Consider the following 16,025-nt stretch of genomic DNA (forward strand, 5'->3'; position numbering starts at 1 on the left):
GAATAAAACTTACTTTTTGCTTTACTCAACTTTATGATGTTCTTCCTCTACTACGGTACACAAATACTCATAACAACATTATCTGTAATAACCCCAAACTGGAAATAATCCATTGTCCGTCAATAGTGAAATGGATACATAAACTGGAATGTAATCACACAAAGGATTATTAAGGTGAAAGCCGGAACCTGTATTAGGTGAAAATCTGTCAGAGAAGGAAAATTCAAATATTTTCCACTAAAAGGAACAATAGAAAAGTGGTAAGACCGTACCCCGTTAAAGGCAGAAAACTTGTATGATTCGGAAAAACAAGGCAGTCCTATCGGTAGTTGGAAAATATGGCTGGAGATCACATGATAGAATTTTGCAAGACCAATGACTTCTTCACTGCAAATACCTTTTTTCAACGACATAAACAGCGACTATACACGTGGACTTCACCAGATAGAATACACAGGAATCAAACTGACTACATCAGTGGTAAGAGAAAATGGAAAAGCTCAATGTCATCAGTCAGAACAAGGCCAGGGGCCACCTGCGGAACAGACCATCAATTGCTCATACTGAAGTTCAAGTTGAAGCTGGAGAAAATTAGACCAAGTCCACAAGAGCCACAGTACGACCTTGAGTATACTCCACTTGAATTTAGAAACCATCTCAAGAACAGATTTGACGCGCTGAACACTAATGACCAAAGACCAGACGAGTTGTTGAATGACATCAAGGATACCATACGTGCAGAAAGCAATAGGTCATTAAAAACACAGGAAAGAAAGAAAAGACCAAAACAGATGTCAGAAGAAACTCTGAAACTTTCTCTTGAACATAGAGTAGCTAAAGCAAATGGAAGAAATGATGAAGTAAAAGGGCTGAACAGAAGATTTCAATGGGCAACTACAGAAGACAAAGTATTATAATGACAAGTGCAAAGAGCTGGAGTTAGAAAACCAAATGAGAAGACGACACTTGACATTTCTCAAGCTGAAAGAACTGAAGAAAAAATGCAAGCCTCGAGTTGCAATACTGAAGGATTCTACAGGGAAAATATCAAACAACACAGAAAGCATCAGACGATGATGGAAGGAATAGAGTCACCATACCAGAAAAGAACTGGTTGACATTCAGTCATTTCAGGAGGCAGCATAGGATCAGGAACCAATGGTACTGAAGGAAGAAGTCCAAGCTGCACTGAAGATACTGGCAAAAAACAAGGCTCCAGGAATTGACAGAATACCAATTGAGATGTTTCAACAAACAGAGGCAGTGCTGGAGGTGCTCACTGGTCTATGCCAAGAAATCTGGAAGGGAGCTACCTGGCCAACCCACCGGAAGAGATCCACATTTATGCCTATTCGCAAGAAAGGTGATCCAACAGAATGCGGAAATTATCAAACAATATCATTAATATCACACTCAAGTAAAATTTCGCAGAAAACCATTCAAAAGTGGTTGTAGCATTACATCGACACGGAACTGCCAAAAATTCATGCCAGATTTAGACGAGGACGTGGCAGGGATATCATTGCTGATATCAGATGGATCCTGGCTGTCTCAGTCATCTAGTGTTGCTATAACAGAAATACCACAAGTGGACGGCTTTAACAAAGAGAAATTTATTCTCTCACAGTCTACGTAGGCTAGAAGTCCAAATTCAGGGCGTCAGCTCTAGGGGAAGCCTTTTTCTCCCTGTGGGCTCTGGAGGAAGGTCCTTGTCTTCAATCTTCCTCTGGTCTAGGAGCTTCTCAGAGCAGGGATCCTAGGTCCAAAGGATGCCCTATTTTCCTGGCTCTTGTTTCTTGCTGGTATGAGGTGCCCCTGTCTCTCTGCTTGCTTCTTTTATAAACTAAAAGAAATGGACTCAAGACACAATCTAATCTTGTAGATTAAGTCCAGCCTCATTAACATAACTGTCACCTATCCCCCCTCATTAACATCACAGAGGCAGGATTTACAACACACAGGAAAATCACGTCAGATGACAAAATGGTGGACAATCATACAATACTGGGAATTATGACCTAGCCAAGTTGATAGATATTTTTGAGGGACACAATTCAATCCATGACACTGGCTGAAAGCAGAGAAAGCCAGAAAGATGTTTACCTGTGTTTTATTGACTATGCAAAGGCATTCGACTGTGTGCATCATAACAAATTACGGGTAACACTGTGAAGAATGGGAATCCCAGAACAATTATACTCATGAGGAACCTGTACATAAATCAAGAGGCAGTCATTTGAACAGAATAAGGGAATACTGCGTGGTTTAAAGTCAGGAACGGTGTACGTCAGGGTTGTATCCTTTCGCTATACTTATTCAATCTGTAGGCTGAGCAAATAATTCGAGAAGCTGGACTATATGAAGAAGAATGGGGCACCAGGATTGGAGGAAGACTCATTAACAACCTGCATTACACACATGACACAACCCTGCCTGCCGACAGTGAAGAAGACTTGAGGCACGTACTGATGAAGATCAAAGACCGCAGCCTTCAGTACGGACGACATCTCAACATGAAGAAGACAGAAACCCTCCCAACTGGATAAGTAAGTGACGTCATGGCAAACTAAGCAAAGACTGAAGTTGTCAAGGATTTCATTTTACTTGGATCCACAATCAACACCCATGGAAGCAGCAGTCAAGAAATCAGAAGATGCACTGCACTGGACAAATCTGCTACAAAAGACCTCTCTAAAGTGTTAAAAAGCAAAGATGTCACACTGAAGACTCAGGTGCGCCCGACCCAAGCCGTGGTGTTTTCAATCACCTCATATGCACGTGAAAGCGGGACGATGAATAAGAAAGACCAAAGAAGAACTGAGGCCTTTGAAGTATGGTGTCAGCGAAGAATACTGAATATACCATGGACTGCCAAAAGAATGAAACAAATCTGTCTTTGAAGAAATACAGCCAGAGTTCTTTAGAAGCAAGGATGGCGAGGCTACATCTCACATACTTTGCACATATTATACAGAGGGATCAGTCCCTGGAGAAGGACATCATGCTTGGTAAAGTAGAGAGGGAAAAAGAGGAAGACCGTCAGTCAACAAGGTAGACTGACACAGTGGCTACCACAATGGGCTCAAGCATAATAATGATTGTGAGGATGGCGCAGATCAGGCAGTGCTTCATTCTGCTGCATGCACACAGGGTCAGTATGAGTCAGAACTGACCTGATGGCACCTAACAACAACAGCAATCGAGTTCTGGCTCTCACAGGTTTCACTGTATATAGTAGCTGTTCTCAATCGTTTTGGTGTCAGGACCCCTTTACTCTCTTAAAAATTAATGAGAACCATAAGAGTTTTTATTTATGCGCGTTACGGCTAACGCCATTTTTATGGATTGAATTGTATCCCCCAAAAATGTGTGTCAACTTGGCTAGGCTATGATTCCTAGTATTGTGTGACTGTCCACCATCTTGTCGTCTGATATGATTTTTCTGCGTGTTGTAAATCCTATCTCTATGATGTTAATAAGATAGGATTAGGGACAGTTACGTTAATGAGGCAGGACTCAATCTACAAGACTAGGTTGCGTCTTAAATCAATCTCTTTTGCGATAAAAAAGAAGAAAGCAGAAAGACATGGGGACCTCATACCACCAAGAAAGCAGTGCCAGAGCACAACATATTCTTTGGACCCGGGGTTCCTGCGCAAAGAAGCTCCTAGACCAGGGGAAAACTGAGGACAAGGACATTCCCCAAGAACCGACAGAGAAAGCCTTCCCCTGGAGCTGGCACACTGAATTTGGACTTCCAGCCTCCTAAACTGTGAGAGAATAAAACTCTCTTGTTAAAGCTCTTCACTTGTGGTATTTCTGTTACAGCAGCACTAGATAACTGAAACAGCCATAAATATATTAGAAATATGAGACATTTTTAAATCACAAGAACATGTTCCATCAGTCACTAGAACAGAGATTTCCCCATGCCTAACTCCACCACACAAGCATGAGAAGGCAAACAACAACTTAGCATTTCTACAACAATAGATTTGACCGTGCAGACCGACCCCTTGACAGGGTCTCCAGGACCCTAAACCCACACTTGGAAAACCACTGTCTCTAACAATGAAAAGGAGCTAACTACTGCTGTATGTAACAATATACACGACCCACAAACAATGTTGGGCAAAATAAGCCATGCTCAAAAACCGTGCATTCTGTATGACTCCATTTACAAGAAGAACAAAACCAGACAAAACAGCTCTGCAGTGCTAGCACTCGGGACAGGGGTTACTTCTGGGCAGCAGGAAGAAGGTGGTGGCTGGGAGGGGACAGAGGCATCTATCATGCTGGCAGAACTCAAGGCTTAGCTGGGAGAGGTTACACCACAGAAAGGTGTGACCATCCTGTGATCACTACTGAGCTGTACCCCTGTCACATATGCAATTATAAAGGAATTCAAAAACTTAAAAAAGGAAAGCTGAACTTTATAAAATGCCTTTTAAGCACACAGAAACTCTGTATATTTCATTTTCTCATTTAATCTGCTAATTTAGTAAATTATGTTAACAACTTTGTTTGTAATGAATCAATTCCTTCCTGGGGTAAGCCTCCTTACTTCTGGTGTGTTATGATTTTAATACACAGTTCTGTTTGACTATTATTTTATTTAGGATTTTTGTATTTAAAATTGAGAGAGTTTAGCATATAGTGTTAGCATCATAGAATGGTCTACTGTATTTTTTCCATCTTTCTCTATTCTCTGTAACAGTTTACATAATAAATCCATTAATGCTTCTTCCTCTTACTGATCTATTTAGGTCTCTTCCTGCCATCCTACTTTGTTTTCCATTGACCACATTATCTCCTTGATTCTACTTTTGTTTCTTGATTCTTTTGTGGTCTGATATTCATTTATATTTTAACTGTGAATCAACATCCAGGGTCACTCAGTATAACTCAGGGTCTAGATTCTCTAGAAAAGATGAGATCCGTTATCAAAACAGAGGCTCCACAAACAGGCTCACGTTCATATGCCTCCTGGGTATGACAAAGGCAGCATTTTAAGTCAGCAGGAGAACATCAGTCAGCACAAGGTGCTGGGACCTATAGCAACCACCTCGGGAGAGCCTGGGAACCTCATCCCACAGTTTATTTAAAAAGCTTAAAAAAAAAAAAAATACCGGTTGCCGTGGAATTGATCCCGACTCACGGCAACACTATAGGTCAGCGTAGAACGGCTGTACGGTTTCCAAGGCTGTCATCTTTACAGGAGCAGACCGCCATAGCTTTCTTCCACGAAGCCACTGGTGGGTTTAAACTGCTGGCCTTTCGGTTAGCAGCTGAGCATTTTAACCCCTGCAGCACCAAAACCCAAACAAGCCAACCCTGCTGCTGAGTCCATTCCGACTCATAGCGCCTTCACAGGACAGAGCAGAACTGCCCCACAGGGTTGCCAAGGAGCGGCTGGGGGATTCCAACCGTGGACCTGTTGGTTAGCAGCTGAGCTCTTGACCACTGTGCCACCAGGGCTCCTTATAAAGCTTCACTGAGATGTAATTTACATATCACAAGTTTCACCCACGGTGAGCGTGTCTACCTCACATTTTGTCACAGATTCTGTGTGAATCAAGTACTTACACATGAAGAATGAACCAACAAAGTATTAAAAAGAACATACATTAATTTATTCATGATCACCGATAAGAAAGGTTTGTATACTGCAATTAGAACAAAAGCCCAGAAATCATAAAGAAACAGACTAATGTGTTTGGGCTTTGTTTAGATACTGGAAAAGAAAAATAAAAGGCATTACAGAAGAGGTCAAAAGATGAACAAACTAGCAGAAATACCTGAATCTGGAAAAAGTACGTGTATCACACAGAAAAGTCAACGGAGTTATTTCCCTATTTACAAAAAGTTCATAAGACTATATTTTAAAAAGATGCATGACCCAGAAAAATGGGCAAAGGATATTTAAAACCCAAACCTGTTGCCACTGAGTTGATTCCGACACATGGCAACCACACGTTACAGAGCAGAATTGCTCCACAGGGTTTTCAAGGCTGTGACCTTTCGGAAGCGGAGCGCCAGTCCTTTCTTCCACAGCACCACTGGGTGGTTTTGAACCAGCAATCTTTTGGTTGTTCCTGTTGTTAGTTGCCACTGATCCGATTCCAACTTGTGGTGACCCCATGTGTGCAGAGTAGAACTGCTCCATAGAGCTTTCAAGACTGTGATCTTTTGGAAGCAGATTGCCAGGCCTGTCCTCCAAGGCAACTCTGGGAAGGTTGAAATCTTTCAGCTAGCAGTTGAGCACAAACCGAATGTGCCACCCAGGGACCTAAAGGATATTTAGCAGGTGGCTTATAGAAGAAGAAACAGAGATGCACAATAAATATGTGTGAAGCTGCTCTGTCCCACCCCTAACTTAATGTACAGCCTAGAAATTCCAGTGACACAGAGTGACGGGGAAGGCAAGGGCAGCAGGACCCATCACGTCCCTGCAGGCAGGGGCGTACATTCATGGTGATGCGGCAGTTACAATGCACACACCACCTGTTTCCCTATGAATGCACTCAGCAAGAGCATGACACAAATAGTCCCAAAAGTACTGCTCGTAAAATGGTCACGTGTTTCACGGAGAACAGCGTGTCTGTTAAAATGAGAGAGGTGAGGTGACATGTCTGTGCTGAAAATCAAGCGAGCAGAAAAGTGGGGCAGAGCGCTTGCCTGGTCTCTATGCAGCTATACAACAGAGGTCCTGGTATCCCGGGCTCACCTCTACAGGGAGGGGTGGGACCCACTGGCATCTGTCAGTTAAGTTTACTATAATTACCATTTTAAATATCATCAAGGGTTACCTGGACAAGGAAATTATGATAGTACTGGTTTTCTTCCTTATACTTCTCTATGTGAAAGAAAACAACTAACAAATGTTATTTTAAAATAAGCAAATTTAAAAATTCTCTAAGTCTCTAGCATTTTCCACCAATTTACTTTTGAGTAATCAACACCTAAAGGCAATATTTTAAAATTTGTCCCAACTACTGCTAAAAAAGTAGAACGGGAATTAACTGGCAAAAAGTGAATTTGGAAACTAAGCAAGCAGAGGGGAAGACCTCCCCCGAACTCGGAAAGACAAGAGAAAATGCTGCACACAAGCAGAAGGGAAGACCTCCGCCAAACTCCGAAAGACAAGAGAAAATGCTGCACACAAGCAGAAGGGAAGACCTCCGCCAAACTCCGAAAGACAAGAGAAAATGCTGTACACAAGCAGAAGGGAAGACCTCCGCCAAACTCCGAAAGACAAGAGAAAATGCTGCACACAAGCAGAGGGGAAGACCTCCGCCAAACTCCGAAAGACAAGAGAAAATGCTGTACACAAGCAGAAGGCTGCCCCGGCAGCAGACAAAACCAGCTGAAAGTGTAAAACACTCCTCAGTAAAAACAGACCTTTCCAGACAAGTCATGACTTCCATCAATTCACCAAGAACTATATCTGCCGCCATCAGTTTTAGAGTGACACTAGATATAATCTCCCATCTTAAATAAAGAGGGTCAAATGCTTTCTCAAAAAAATCAGTACATTTAACACTAAAATCACCAATCTTGGTAGCCTGATTCTCAATTCTGTTGGTGCCACCCTTGTCAGATGGATTGCTTCTAATTCATCCTGCTCAGAATTTAACACAAATCTAGGCCTAAAATTCAAAGTCTACTCATGTATACAATTTCTGCTAAATAACGGAGCTTTCCAGGTTTCCCTCTGAACTCTTTCCGGAGTTCTTAGCTCTATTCTCCATCATCCGCAAGGCCCGACAAGTACTACACTGTGATGAAGTGAGTTCCTTTATGTGGTCTGCACCTTGGTTCCGTGGAAAAACAGCTTGAGAGATTTTCCCCTAAACCCTGAGGAGTTACCTTTGCCCTAGTTTTCAACCTGACAGGGTTTGTTACTTTTGTCCAGGTTGACTGGCATTTCCTCAGAAAGCTCGAAATAAGGATGGTTTACTACTTTTTGCCTGGCCCTGAGCTGCAGTTCGCCATGTGACTGGTATGCACACTACAGGAATTGGCCAATGCTGTTGTTATTAAGTGACCTCGAGTCAGTTCTGACTCACAGCAATCCTATGGACAACAGAACAAAACACTGCCCGGTCCCACGCCATCCTCACAATTGTTGCTATGCTTGAACCCATTGTTTCAGCTACTGTGTCAATCTATTTCATTGAGGGTCTTCCTCTTTTTCATTGACGCTCTACTCTGCCAAGCATGATGTGGTAACATGTCCAAAGCATGTAAGACAAAGTCATCATCCTTGCTTCTAAGGATCATTCTGACTGTACTTCTTCCAAGACAGATTTATTCGTTCTTCTGGCAGTCCATGGTATATTCAATATTCTTCGCCAACATAATAAGTCAAAGGCATCAATTTTTCTTCAGTCTTCTTTATTCATTGTCTAGCTTTCACATGCATATGAGGCCACTGAAAACACCAAGGTTTGGGTCAGCTGCGCTTTAGTCCTTAAAGTGACATCTTTGCTTTTCAACACTTTAAAGAGGTCTTTTTCAGCAGATTTGCCGAATGCATCATTTGATTTCTTGACTGCTGTTTCCATGGGTGGTGACTGCGGATACAAGTAAAACGAAATCCTTGACAACTTCAATCTTTGCTCTGTTTATCATGATGCTGATTATGGTTCACTTGTGAGGATTTTTGTTTTATGTTGAGGTATAATTCATACTGAAGACCATAGTCTTTGATCTTCACCAGTAAGTGCTTCAAGTACTCTAAACTGTCAGCAAAGTTGCATCATCTGCATATCGTAGATTGTTAATGAACCGTCTGCCAATCCTGATGCCCCGTTCTTCTTCATATAGTCCAGCTTCTCAGATTATTTGCTCGGCATACAGACTGAATATGTATGGTGAAAGCATACAACCCTGATGCACACATACTTTTCCTGATTTTAAACCATGCAGCATTCTCTTGTTCTGTTCAAATGACTGCCTCTTCTTGGTCTATGTACAGGTTCCACATGAGCACAATTAAGTGTTCTGGAATTTCTATTCTTCACAATGTTATCCATAATTCGTTATGATACACACAGTCAAATGCCTTTGTATAGTCAATAAAACACAGGTAAACATCATTCTGGTATTCTATGCTTTCAGCCAGGATCCATCTGACATCAGCAATGATAATCCCTTGTTCCACGTCCTCCACTGAATCCAACGTAACTTTCTGGCAGTTCTCTGTCCGTGCACTGCTGCAACCGCTTTTGAATGATTTTCTGTGAAATTTTACTTGGGTGATTTTAATGACAGTATTTGATAATCTCCACATTCTGCTGGATCATCTTTCTTTGGAATGAGCATAAATATGGGTCTCTTCCAAATAATTGGCCAGGTAGCTGTCTTCCAAATTTCTTGGCATAGACCAGTGAGCACCTCCAGCGCTGCATCCATTTGTCGAAACATCTCAATTTGTATTCCGTCAATTCCTGGAACCTTTGTTTTGCCAATATCTTCAGTCTGGACTTCTTCCTTCAAAACCATTGGTTCTTGATCATGTGCTATCTCCTAACATGGCTGAACGTCCATCAATGTTTCTTGGTACAGTGACTCTGTGCTCCTTCCATCCTCTTTTGATGCTTCCTGTTTCACTTAATATTTTCCCCGTAGAATCCTTCGATATTGCAATCCAATGCTTGAATTTTTTCTTCAGTTCTTTCAGCTTGAGAAATGTCGAGTGTGTTCTTCCCCTCTGGTTTTCTATCTCCAGGTCTCTGCACATGTCATCATAATACTTCACTTAGTCTTCTTGAGTCACCCTTTGAAATCTTCTGTTCAGCTCTTACGTCATCATTTTTTCCTTTTGCTTTAGCTACTCTGTGTTCAAAAGCAAGCTTCAGAGTCTCTTCTGACATTTATTTTTGTCTTTTATTTATTTCCTGTCTTATTAATGACTTCTTGCTTTCTTCAGGTATGATGTCCTTGATGTCTTCCCACAACTCATCTGGTCTTGGTCATTAGTGTTCAATGCGTCAAATCTATTGTTGAGATGGTCTCTAAATTCAGGTGGGATATACTTTTTGCCTGGCTCTCGTGGACTTTGTCCAATTTTCTTCAGCTTGAACTTGAACTTTCATATGAGTAATTGATGGTCTGTTCTGCAGATGGCCCCTGGCTGTGTTCTAACTGATGATATTGAGCTTTTCCATCATCTCTCTCCACAGATGTTAACTGATTTGATTCCTGTGTATTCCATCTGGCAAGGTCCACATATACAGTCGCCATTTGTGCTGTTGAAAAAAAGGTATCTGCAATGAAGAAGTTGCTGGTCTTGTAAAATTCTATTATGTGACCTCTGGCACCGTTTCTATCACCAAGGACATATTTTCCAACTACTGGTCCTTCTTTTCTGTTCCCAACTTCCGTGTTCCAATCACCAGTAATTATCAATGCATCCTGATTGCATGTTCCACCAATTTCAGACTGCAGAATCTGGTAAAAACGTTCAGTTTCTCATCTTTGGCATCAGTGGTTGGTGCGTAAATCTGAATAACAGTCATATTAACCGGCCTTCCTTGTAGGAGTAGGGATATTATCATACCACTGACAGTGCTGTACTTCAGGATAGATCTTGAAATGTTCTTTTTGACGAATGCAACGCCATTCCTGTTCAAGCTGTCATTCCCAGCATAGTAGGCCATATGATTGTCCGATTCAAAATGACCAATACCAGTCCATTTCAGCTCACTAATGCCTAGGATACCAATGTTTATGTGTTCCATTTCATTTTTGACGATTTCCAATTTTCCTAGATTCACACCTCATACATGTCACATTCCGATCATTAACGGATATTTGCAGCTACTTCTTCTCTTTTTCAATGGTGCCACAACAGCAAATGAAGGTCTCAAAAGCTTGATTCCATCCACATCACTAAGGTCAACTCTACTTTGAAGAGGCAGCTCTTTCTCAGTCGTATTTTGAGTGCCTTCCAACCAGAGGGGCTCATCTTCCAGCACGACATGAGACAATGTTCTGCTGCTATTTGTAAGATCTTCACTGCTTAATTTTTTCAGAAGTAGACTTGCTAGGTCCGTCTTCCTAGTCTGTCCTAGTCTGGAAGCTCAGATGAAACCTGTCCACCATGAGTGACCCTGCGTGTATCTGAAATACCAGTGACACAGCTTCCAGCAACACACAAACCACTGCAGTACATACAGCAAACTGACAGACTGGTCAAGTCTATGCAAATAAGGTGACTATAGCCTACTATGCAAATGAGGTGTCTGTGGCCTACCGAAAGGGGACTGATCAGTTTAAGACCCCACTGGGAGGGGCCACGATTTGAAACTGACAAGGGGGTGTGTATACATGCAGCCAACCCCACAGAGGTTTTCTGAACAGAAAGAATTGGGAAGACAAGAAGCACAAAGGAGAAAGGGCAAGGGAGAAAGGAGGCAAAGAACCTCTAAAAGAACTGTAACACAGGCCAAAGGCTGTAACACTGAAGACAGTGACAGGCACAGAAGGGGCCCTGCAGCAGAGCTGGTGATGATAGATGGCAGGGCCAAGAGGAGCCTGTCCCAAGGGAGCTGAGAGAGATGTCCTGCACTGAAGAAGTGAGACTGCCTACATGCTTCCTGATTCTGATCCCAAGTTGTAGCCTGCTGATCCTGATCTTTAGGTGTACTCTGTTACCTCCTTAATAAACTACTTAACTGTAAGTATGGTCTGTGAGTTCTGTGTGGCCATTGCAATGAACTGTTGAACCTAGAAGTAGAAAATGCCGTGGAGAGGACAGCTGATGTCATAATTGGTAAAAAGGTTAGAAAGTGGAGAAATGTCTAACCTCCAAGTCATAGGAACCAGCTTTGAGCTGATCCTGGTCATTATCCCCCCTGAAGTTAAGACAGGTTCTGACACTATTACTACTACCCTTTTACACATATGTAGCCCACCCCCAGTCCCTACAGCTCCTACAAACAGTCCTTGTGACTGGTCAGCAGCAGGGACTCCCTTGCTGTGACAGTGACAATGGCATTACCGCCTCCTGACCTCCTCCCTGAGGACACAGTATTAGCCAGCCATACAGAGAACACACCTGCCCCATCCAGTGACAAGCCAGGTCCAACAGAACCATGTATAAGGACACACAGGGCTGACTGGCCACCCTGGACACACATGCTAACATCAATGGTAGAGGGCCTTTCAATCCTCAGCACCTCCCCTGCAGAAGAAGTGTAGTGACTACCACCCTGTGAGGCAGCTGTCACCCTATGGGGTAGCTATCATCCTGTGGGTGATGTGCCACCCTGTCAGGCAAGTGCCATCCTGTGGGGTAGCTGCCACCCTATGGGGTAGCTATCATCCTGTGGGGGATGTGCCACCCTGTCAGGCAAGTGCCACCCTCTGGGGTAGCTGCCACCCTATGGGGTAAGTGGCACCCTGTGGGGTGGCACCCTGTGGGGTAAGTGCTACCCTGTGAGGAGCACCCCTGACTGAGGAGAGAAGTCACACAAAGGACAAAAACAAGTAGCAGCTACTGGCCATAGTGATCAGCCAATTAATAGTTTCGGCTATTAACATTGCTCTTACCATTGTTATTAACACTGCTATTCATGCTGACCTAAAGCTTAAAAGAAAAAGCTCAGGAGGCTTACTTCAATGAATGCTATACAAGACGACGAACACGTCTCAGATGAAAATAAACTGACCTAATAATTCAAGAGAAATAAAATACAAAAACACCCCGTCGGGCATACATAGGGAGCTTGCTAAGGCCCACAAGTGCCCAGGCTGCTGACTTGCAGAACCTGTGTTCAAGCCTGCAATCTTCTCTGCGATTTTCACCGTAGACAGCCATGTCCTACCTTCTGGGCCCGGTCAGTCTCCGACATGCTCTCTTTGGAAGTCCGGCTGTCCTCCGTAGGAAACGCCGCTGCCTGCTCTGCCGCGTGCTCATCGTCCTCGTCTAGCTCCTCGGAGTCATCCTCTTCTGAGTCCATCTCCAGACTCTCTCCATTCACATGCAGGGTGCTGTCACCCAGGTCCTTCTCACCCTGGAACAGGGGCAGGTGGATACACAAGGCAGAACCACTCAGTGTCACAACCTTGCCTGGGGAGTAGGGACACAGCCCAAGGCCCCACCACATGGGGAAGGACTCTGGGAAGCAGGAAACAAGCAAAGAGGACAGGGCAGGACGAGATGGAGCTCCAGTAACCCATAGGGACACAGAGGCTTTGTCCCCCGGCGCAAAGGGGCTCTAGAGTTTGGGTTCTTTCAACAACGACTAAGATCATCAATTTACTGATGACTTCACATGACAGGGATGAAAGTCATCCAAGTTACTAATGATCTCACACTATAAGGAAAAGGATCATCCACGTTACTGATGACCTCACAGCATAGGGGTTAGGGTCATCCAAGTTACTGATGACCTCACATGATATGGACAAAAGTCATCCAAGTTACTGATGACCTCATATGATAAGGATGAAAGTCATCCAAGTTACTGATGACCTCACATGATAGGGGTGAAAGTCATCCAAGTTACTGATGACATCACAAGATAGGGACGAAAGCCATCCAAGTTATTAATGACCTCACACGATAGAGATGAAAGTCATCCAAATAACTGACGACTTCACAGAATAGGGATAGGTTCATCCAAGTTACTGATGACCTCACAAGACAGGGATGAAAGCCACCCAAGTTACTGAAGACCTCACACAGTGCTCTTTTTGCCAGACAGGTGCTGTACACATAGTGCATTTCCAAGCACAAGGGCAAATAACTCAAACGTTAGCCTTACCTTGGAACCCACAGTGGAATGAGTTATACTCTTAAACATCTCAATCACCGTCCTCTGTTTTAATACTTTGGTCTTTTTCTTAGGAACCAGGCTATAGGTTCCCATTCTTCGTTTTTTCTTCCGAGATACTGCAGCTGCTAAAACAAAAGGCAAGCAAGCTAAAAAAAAAAAAAAAGTCAAAAGGGGACAAGAAAGGAAAAGAAATACCATTCAAATGTTTTTAAAGGCAGGCGACAGTTTACAAAATCCGATTACCAAAATCATCAGCAAATGCCATCACATCAGGCCCACTTCATTCTAGGGCCAACCACGCTGCAACGTGACAGTGCATAAATATGCATTTCTACTCGCTTTGTTTATAACCTGAACAAACTTTCTCTTTGTTTATAGAGAAAGCTGAAACTACACTCCTAAGTCATCTGTTCTACCAGGGGAGAATAGCGAGCTCTATGGGGGCAGGACATGCAGTGCAGGAAACCCTGTGCCATCAGTGGTAGGGCCCAGTGAGCAGCCTCCAACACCACAAAGGTCTATTTGACCTTGAATGCAACAGTACTCCCCCGAGAAGGGCCTCACACCTCGCCAAAGAGACCACTTCTACGGGTACGTGTCAGGGAAGGAACACGGGCTGAGAATGAAGAGCCCTGGAGCTGGCTGCCAGCCTGACTACTGCTCAGCTGAGGACTCCAGTTTCTCACCCAGAAAGTAAACGTGAGTCACATGATCCCCAAGACCCTCCCGCCTCTAAAGCAGGATCACCCAGCTGGTAGCCTTGCTCCACTTCCACGCTCACCAGCATCCTCTCCCGGGAACAGGATGCGGCCCTCGGAGCAGCCTTCCAGCACAAAGGCTGAAGAAGGGAGCAGAAAGGAAAGGAGCACATGTCTGGGGTTCTGGGGCTACTAGAAGCGGTGGAAGGAAACCATGAGGGGAGCTCAGGGGATCCAGTCCCCTTCTGAACAAAGCAGCTCCAGACTGACTGGTTTCATAGAACGAAAAGGAAAAAAAAAAAAAAAAAAAACCTGTTGCCATCAAATCAATTCCAACTCATAGCGTAGAAATGTCCCATAGAGTTTTCAAGGAGCACCTGGTAGATTCGAACTGCCGACCTTTTGTTTAGCAGCCGTAGCTCTTAACCACTAAGCCACCAAGGTTTCCTCTACAACATTTTATTTTAAAAGCTCTAGGGTTTACAAAAAAAACCTGACAATCATTGCTTTAACAAACAGGAACTGTACTAAAGGCCTGGGGGAAACCATGTGCTTTAATAAAACAGAGAACAAGAACACTGAAAGAGTGCACACAAACGCAGATTGCATCAGCAGGAGAGCGTATGCTGACCGTGAGGGCTGGGGTGTGCACATGGAGGGGGGCAGTCACTGCACAGCCTTCTAGATGCAGTCAGGGCTGTGTTGCAGGGGTGGGGGCATGAGGACGCTTGCTGTCACTGGCTGCGATTGGGGGGTGGGCTCGGAGCACACACTCATCACTGGAGCACACTCCAGGGTGGCCCCGGGGCAGTCCAGTGACCCAGGGCTGTGTCTGTTGTTGATACAACTCCACTCTCACAGTCATCCTTGTCTTGAATTTTTTTGGGGGGTCAGGGGTGCCCTGCATTTGATATCAGATCCCCTGTAAGTCTCTCGGCTCTAATAACACGTGCACTTCCTCACTTGTTTGCCCCTTGGAACACGCGGCCCTGCCACGTCCACTCGCTGCTGGGCCAGGGCTCCTTCCTATCCAGCCCCTCACTACCTGTGCAGTGAAGGGTCTTTCCGCAAGTGCAGAATTTACTGAGGAATGGTCTGTGCGTGGACGTTTAGAAAGGCAGCACCTCTGACAGCATTTGGATGCGTACAAACGAGTGCCTGAGACATCAATGGGGGGTGCGGAGTGTCAAGGAATGGGCGTGAGGAGGGAAATGAAGCAGGAAGCTGGTGGTGTTCAGAGGGGGCAGGGGCACAGGGAGGGTGGCTCCTTCACGGAGACCCACAAGGAGAAGGTTGGTGCTCTGTGAGTATACAGAAATGCTCCCCAACATCGGGAGGAGAGGGCCTCCCAGGGCCCAGATGCCAACTCCTTACAGTAGAAATTCAACTAACTATAAATAAAGAGGGAATGACGGACAGAATCACCACTTGGCATTCGCCAGAGTTAAAGTGAGCCTGGGCGAGAATCTTCAGGGAATGAAAGCAGAGAGCAGCAGGGTGCAGGCACAGCTGCACAGGCCTCCTCCCGAGACACGCGGCA

General features: G+C 44.2%; 1 protein-coding gene across 6 annotated transcripts in view; it reads right to left on the reverse strand.

The window, feature by feature from the left end:
• The window catches only part of EHMT1 (euchromatic histone lysine methyltransferase 1), a 231,313-nt gene that overhangs the window by 94,867 nt on the left and 120,421 nt on the right, over positions 1-16,025 (reverse strand). For 4 of the 6 annotated variants that reach the window (XM_023725491.1, XM_023725492.1, XM_004390657.2 and 1 more), the window contains 2 exons: positions 13,776-13,933; positions 12,834-13,022 (listed from right to left, as the gene is read on the reverse strand). In XM_023725491.1, coding sequence (XP_023581259.1) covers positions 12,834-13,022; positions 13,776-13,933 — 347 coding nt within the window. The remainder of the gene's footprint in view (positions 1-12,833; positions 13,023-13,775; positions 13,934-16,025) is intronic. The other 2 variants (XM_023725490.1, XM_023725489.1) reach the window with 2 other exon arrangements.

Source organism: Trichechus manatus, unplaced genomic scaffold (genome assembly GCF_000243295.1).
Source record: "Trichechus manatus latirostris isolate Lorelei unplaced genomic scaffold, TriManLat1.0 scaffold00317, whole genome shotgun sequence".
Classification (NCBI taxonomy): domain Eukaryota; kingdom Metazoa; phylum Chordata; class Mammalia; order Sirenia; family Trichechidae; genus Trichechus; species Trichechus manatus.